The 7,357-nt window shown below is 36.1% G+C and overlaps 1 protein-coding gene across 1 annotated transcript; it reads left to right on the forward strand.

Moving 5' to 3' along the window:
• The first annotated feature begins 3,501 nt into the window (after nt 1-3,501).
• On the forward strand, nt 3,502-6,742 carry LOC114628493 (prolactin-inducible protein homolog). Its single transcript, XM_028776374.1, has 4 exons — nt 3,502-3,596; nt 4,905-5,007; nt 6,173-6,284; nt 6,618-6,742. Exons 1-4 carry the CDS (start codon nt 3,502-3,504, stop codon nt 6,740-6,742), a joined length of 435 nt encoding a protein of 144 aa, XP_028632207.1.
• The last annotated feature ends 615 nt before the right edge of the window (nt 6,743-7,357 follow it).

Genomic DNA, 7,357 nt, shown 5'->3' on the forward strand with positions numbered 1-7,357 from the left:
ATTTTATTTGAAATGGATTTTTTTCTCACATAATATATTTGAATTTTAGTTTTCCTTCCCTCTACCCATCCCAAATCCTCCCTATTTCCCTTCCCATGAAAATCTACTCCCTCATTGTGTCTCATTAGAAAACAGAATTCCAAAGAATAATAATAAAATACAGTAGAATAATCAAATAAAATAAAACAAACTAACACATCAGAATTGGATAAAACAAAAACAAAACAATAAAACAAATAAAACACCCAAACTCAACCACCAAAAAAAAAAAAACCCAAACAAACAGATGGATAAGAGCCCAAAAGAATGTCTAAAACACAGAGACACACCCATTTGCACACTCAGGAAGCCACAATATATACACAGAGGACCTGATGCAAACCCATGCAGGCCCTATGCATTTTGCTTCAGTATCTGAATTCATGGAAGCTGTGATCCTGCTGATTTAGAAGGTCTTGTTTTGTTGGTTTCCTTTGTCCCCTTCAGCTCTTACACTCTTTCTGCCTCCTCCTCTGCAGAATTCCTTGACCACTGAGGGGAGACATTTGATGGAGACATCTCTTTTAGTCCTAAGTGTTCGAAGGCCCCTCAGTCTCTGCGTTTTATATTGCTGCGTGTCTCTCTGTATTTGTTCCCATATGCTACAGGAGTAAGCTTCTCTAATATTGGCTAAACAAGACACTTATCCATGAGTGTAAATGAGTGTCATTAGAAGTCAGGTTTTTTTTTTTTTTTTTTTTTTGCTACATTTTGGTTTGGTTTGGATTGTTTAGGTTTATTTTTATTACTTGTATTTACCATAGTTTCTTGGCATTCTAGTCTCAGATTCTTGGTCACCTAACCAGTATGACATATGGGTTCTGTCTGGTGAAGAAGGACTTAAGTCAAATCAGATATTCAATAGTTACTCCAAGAATCTTTGGATCATGATTGCACTAGCATATTTTGTAGCCAGGACTCCATTGTTAGAATACATGTTTTGTGTCTGTGTTTGGTGTTTATGCATCTTCTTTGGTAGCTGCAGAGTACCTTTCTGTAGGAAAGGCTTTATAATATAGAGATAAAGTCTCTATGTTGGCAGCACCTAGACTTCTCCATGTTCAGTGAGTTATGTAGGTCTTGTCTTTAGCAATGGGGCTTTGTTGTTAAATTTTGAGGAACAATCTATAGTCTTGGCAATAGCCTGGGTTGTTTGGGAATTTCCACTGGACTCCTTGAGCCAAAAATTCAATTAGCTGTAACCCAATCCAGTAATGGAAACTTCATTTGGTTAGGTGTTATGGTCATTTGGGGGCTCTGCCTCCCCAATTATTTGTTTTTTTTTTTAATTTGGATTGCTTTTCTTTATGTATACTTCTTAGGGAGCTTCTACTTGATCACATTTTGTTACTGTCCCTAAAATGGCCCTTAAATCTTAGATGTCTTTTTCCATATGCTTTTTCTTATTGTTCACTGATATGCTTAGAGGCAAAGCTGTTACTTAGTCTTTGATAAAGAATAGCTTCTGAAGTTGAACAAGGTGCCAGGCTTTTCCATACATATATGTAACATTGATTATGTTTCACCCCTCAGTTACCATATCTTATTCTCTGTTGAAAGCTTGCTTGATCAACTGTGCCCTTCTCTGAGACCCCAATACATACAGAAATAACATATCTTCTACTCAAAACCAGGAATGTGCTTAGTAGAGCCAAAAATAGCCCAAGGCCATGACTTTGAGAGCTTTCTCCTGAGGTCTTGATTTATATAGATATGCTGAGATTTCAAATCTTCACTGAGTATGGGGATATGACTATCAGTTGCCACAATGCTGCGTGCCCAGCCTATGATGTTCTGAACATATGGTGTTCCCCTCATGCAACAGTTTTTTATTAGTTTCTTGCTGCCTTCCAGTCAACATATGATAGGTTCTACTACCTTCTTCCCATTTCTTCCCCAGAAAGAGTACATAAGAAAATGTACTTCATAATAAAGTTGGTTGGCAAAAGACATATCTTTTAGAAGACCTCCTGATCCTAAACTTTCTTATCATTTCTATCTTCTATCCTCTTTATCTTCTGATCTCCTGGAACTGTCTTCTAGGACTCAGTCACTGAACAATGACCTGTTTATCCTGGTCATATTTCTTCTATTTTTTGAACTTCATGAAATAGAAACTTCAAAAAGTATAAGGAATCAATGAAATACACAGTGAATTCTCACAAAAACATTAAAGAAAAGTGAAAGAAGATGAAAAATGAATTTTAGGGAATATAAAGTGAGGTATTTCATTTAATGCATTTACTTTAGGGGAAAAAACCTTCTAGGGTGCATGACATCTGACTTTTGGCAGTAGCTCCTCCAAATCCATAGGTAACACTGACATAATAAAGTAAAAATGAAACAGACGTCATCTCAAGCTATAGGCCCTCTCTAGATCCTATAACCTAAGCACTCTGTCACAAGGAGAATCATGGATTAGTAGACGCTCTGAATTCTGAGTTATCCCGGCCCTCCATTCTGGGATAGCACCTAGTAATCTATCTCAGGGTACCAAGATTCTCCTACCTCAATGGTAAGTAGGCAAATCCATAGATCTGCTGTTCACTTTAACACTTTGTGAGTTTCTTCATCTTTCATATTATCTCGAAGCACCATAGAGATGACCACAAATTTCCTTTAATAGTGGAGTCTGGCATCTCTCTCCACACCTGTACTCCCCAATGAGGAAAAACTAGGCAGAGTAGTAACTGAAGTGATGGAGTCTGAGAACTAGGTTGACAAGATCTTTTTTGGAAACTTCTAAATTACATTCACTAACATCTTACGTGCTCCCAAATCTTGTGAAAGAACCAATATACAAGAAGCAAAGCTGTCCAGTTCTTGCTCTCTGATGATATGGTTAAAATGATATCAAATATATTTGAACTCTCTATTTACATGTGACTTCTTTATAAATACATGCTCTGAGTTTTTAAGAAACTTACTCTGAATGTAAAGGAGAACTATCATCTCTTAGAGAAAATCCCCTGTACAAAACACAAATCAGGGGAGTTAAGTAATAATAATATGCTGGTTATTACTCAACTGCACAATATTTTTGAGTTAGTGTTCTCTGAGTTACTAGGAAGATGATAGTTTGTGACATCTAGAAGAAAAAGAGAGGTGATTAAGAGTTACATATTTCCACAACAAGAGCAGATTTGAAAGCAAAGGATAAAAAAGAACAGATCTTGTTTTTAAAAAATGGGACAGGATCAATTCTAATAATCTAAGAACATTCTAATATACTGATAAAAGAGAAATATCTTATTTTTGATTCACTATAATCTATTTTGAAGATCCAGATGGATACTGACCTTTGTTACAAAAGAATAAACAAGACGACAATTGGAGGCATCCTAACATATGATGATTTTACCTAAGTGGACCTGGCAGCTGCTTCGTTGTGTTCCTGCTGCAAATAAAAGGAGAGAGTTAGGTTTCAGATGGCCAAGGCTTTTGAGTGTCAACTCTTACAGCATGGCTTCTCTTCGAATGTTCTATCATCCCAGAGCTGTTGTGCATCTCTTGATTTTGTGCTTAGTTTTGGAGACTGCCTATGGTCAAGGCAATTGGTAAGGCCCTCTCTTTTCTGCAGAACCTTACTAGAAATATCTTCCCAGTTGGCGATGATACATATTGGATTCCTGCAATTTTTGGTTCTATGTTTCACTTTTCAAGTTTCTAAACTATAGAACAATATGAAGTTTCTTAAGCCTATATTCTGTGACTAAATGTCTAGATAACAATTGAAAGATTGTGTTCAAACTGACTTTCTGCCTAGATGATAGTATCATCTTTAGTTATACTACACATTAATTTTTCTCAACAATATGGCACGTATGAGAGAAGAAATGAGCTTAGCTTATATTTTTGGGTTAAGCTATGGTTAAGATTCATCTCTAATTCTAAATTTAGTGTATAGAAGGATTGTATGTTCATGACTCATCTGGTGACAGAGTCAAACATTTTGTCTCAACAAAAAACAAAACTAATAAATCATTCATAGACGAATTATCTGAATTGTACAATAAAGGCTTATGTCCTCATTAAGTTTACTATGCAGGGTTTTGCTAACCACACCTGGAGCAGATTTATTTAAACAAGCCTGTTTCTTTACATAAGCTTTGATGTGTGATAAAAAATTATTCTCTAAGTCTATGACTAAATAGGAAAAGAGAATCTGATTCTCAGTTCTTACAAAGAGAAAATGGAATGTAAAATTTTCTACGACATTTGACAAGAGCAAAGTATTGAGTTACAGGGAGATATCAGAGCCTACTAGCAAGCAGTGTGCAGAATCATATGGGAAAGGAGAATCTACCAGATGGTAATGAAACCATGGAGATTAGGATGGGGAAATTTTTATGTGCCAAAGAATTTTAGTAGAGAGGCAGAGGACTAGGCATTAGAGAGAATAATTTCAACATAATTTGAGTTGGGAATCTAACTTTTGTCAACTAGAATGTCTTACGTTCCTTATGTCAGGCCTAAAGAGCAGTGAACCAAATAAAAAATACTGAGGTGCATGAGTTTTTACCGTGAGGACATGTTCATTTATATGACAAATTTAGCAGAACACGAGCATATAATATCCTTCTCCAAGTTCTACTTTTGGAAGAGAGGTCATCTGAAGGATTTTTTAGAAAATTGTAGAAAGAAAACTGAAAGGTGAGTGTATTAAGGTAGACTCTGAAGTCATAAATCTCCACCCTGGAATGATGGCAAGGGACAGAATAGAGGTCTTTCCAGAGTAAAGTGTTGAACTTTCAAGCATCTCCCTGACATTTGACCCCTGGAGCTCTGTCTGCCTAGTCATACCAAAACTCCTAAGTCTTCTAACTTTAACCTGAATAGTGTTTCTACCTTTTCTGCTTATACAGGAACAATCCACTTTCACTAGATATGAACATTTCTCCAATGAAGAAGGCAAACCAGTTTACGGCAACCCTCCAGGTTAGAAATAATGTGGCCCAATGCATGGCGGTAAGTGAATAATTGAGAGATAACATGAAAAAAAAATTCAGTAGAAACTTTCATTGATTTAATATTTTTCCAAAATTGCCCTTTTTATTTTTTTCTGTGTACGTACACTTAAAACTCAGAGATATTATGTTAGAAATGTATGTGTTACAAATTCTAAAGCTAACATTATAGTGTCATGAAGATGACAGGTGACAACTTTAAATTGTGGGCTAAAGGTTTTCACAAGGAAATAAGATGAAAATATATAGGAAAAAATAGGAAGAGTAAAAATCAAGGAAAATGGCAATGAAACAAAGATAAGTATTCCTGCGTGGCAGTGACCAGGAAACACTATTGGACTCATGGTCCTGTCTCTACTCACCTGCTGTCTCCACCTCAAGAGTTAACAATGGAGAGTCAAGAAAATACCGGCAGCTGTAAGAAATATAGGATTCAGGTGACTGTGAACTGTCTCTCAGTGTGAGAAGTTACTTGTCCTCAATAAGCACAGATACATTTTGCTCTCACCTTCTTGAATCTATTGCCTTCTTTAGTTGTTCCAAATTCTTCCCTACCTGCTCAATTTCTTTACCAATTCCTTTAAAATTATCTTTTGTCTCTTAGAAAAGAGGTACAAGAAGAATGCTTGAGGGTTGGAGATATGCTTCAGGACTTAAGAGCACTTGTTCTTGAGTACTCCTGGTGACTCACAGCTATACAGCTGTTCCAGAACATTTGACACCATCTTGTGATCCGTGTGGACATTGAGTATACATGCCCACTGACCCACATAAAATAAAAATAAGTAAATCTTTTTTTCAAACTGAATTAAAAAATTATGAAAAAGGAGAATTCAAAAAAGTTAGTTAAGCCAAAAGCCACAATATAAGAGTTCTGGATATTTACCCAGATAAAAATGATGCTAAAAGAAATGATTTTTGATTTGATATTGGGTATATACCCTGAAGTTCTTTCTATTGCATTTTTAACAGAGTACATTGGTTAAACCACAAAGAAGAAATCATTACTTATATCTGGTGATTGATTGAAAAATTTTTACCACTGGCTGAAGAAAAACAATATGTCTTACCTATGGTGCTCTGTGAATTTCATATTTTTCTGAATAGTCAAACCCTGGCTGCTGTCTCTATATTGCCACTATCCCTTCCTCTCTTTCTTCACTCAGGTGAAAGTTAGTACTGAGAACAATCCAAACATCAAGTACCTTTCTTCTCAAGCTATTTACACTTCCTGCCTTTGCAGTGTAAACAACTACTTCTGGGATATTCAAGTCTCTAGTAAGTGGTAACATTTTCTACCTACTTATGAATGTTGGATAACAATGATTGTCAGATTGGATCCTAGTAGGAAGAGAATAAAAGAAACCAGGTCCTAGCAGGAAGAACTGGGAACTGGGGTGGGGAGTGATTGTATACTGATGAGAAACCAAACTGAAAAAAAAAAAAAACCCATGAGGGGACAGAGGATGCTGACACTGAATAAAAGGAATTCAAACAGCAATTTTTACTTTGCATAAAGGAAGTGGAATCAGACTTTGCTAAATCTAGAAGCAGGTGTGGATGAAGCTATGTAGAGTTCATCATTTAACACTTTGACTTTCGTTCCTGTAGGCAATACTGCCTTACAAGGGAAGGCAGAAGTTGTTCCAGCTAAGGGTATATGTCCTGATGATGAAAACGTATTTCCAGAAACTTCCTACACAGGGACTGCTACACAAAAAATCATTGTGTCATGAACTGGAAAATGTCTCCCATAGATTCATGTCACCAAACTACCTATGGAGAAGAATGTTCCTTTCATGTATGTATATCTGTCATCAAATAAAAAAGGGTGACATGAACTCTGGTAAAAATCTGTTTGATAAACAAACTTCTACAACTTCACAATGTACTCTGTGAATTTTTTCCACAAATTACTACCCTATCTACTCAAACAACCAAAGGTTTCTTTAACACTGTTTGTCTAGGACACAGTCAATAAAAGTGATACAGTAAGTATACAAATCTAGGGAGTGAGGTGTGAACTGGTTCTCACCACTTAACATAGAAAAGAAAATGCCCAAAGATAAGATGAGCAACTGTTTGAAGAGTAATACTGAATAGTCAATGTGGAATTGAGGAAAGATCTCAAGCTCTCCTATCATTATAATTCAACTACATCCCTCTGTCCTTCAATCTCTTCTTTACAACTACTGGCCAGAAAAAGGCTCAGAGCTCATGGTATATTTGAATGCCAGGCCATTTTGTGTATTGTATCTTTTAGTTTCTTTCAGTAAGGAAAATTTGAAGAATTGAGTTTTGCTCTGTGTGTGTGTGTGTGTGTGTGTGTGTGTGTGTGTGTGTGTGTGTGT

The sequence above is a fragment of the Grammomys surdaster genome, unplaced genomic scaffold (assembly GCF_004785775.1).
Source record: "Grammomys surdaster isolate TR1022 unplaced genomic scaffold, NIH_TR_1.0 269, whole genome shotgun sequence".
NCBI lineage: Eukaryota > Metazoa > Chordata > Mammalia > Rodentia > Muridae > Grammomys > Grammomys surdaster.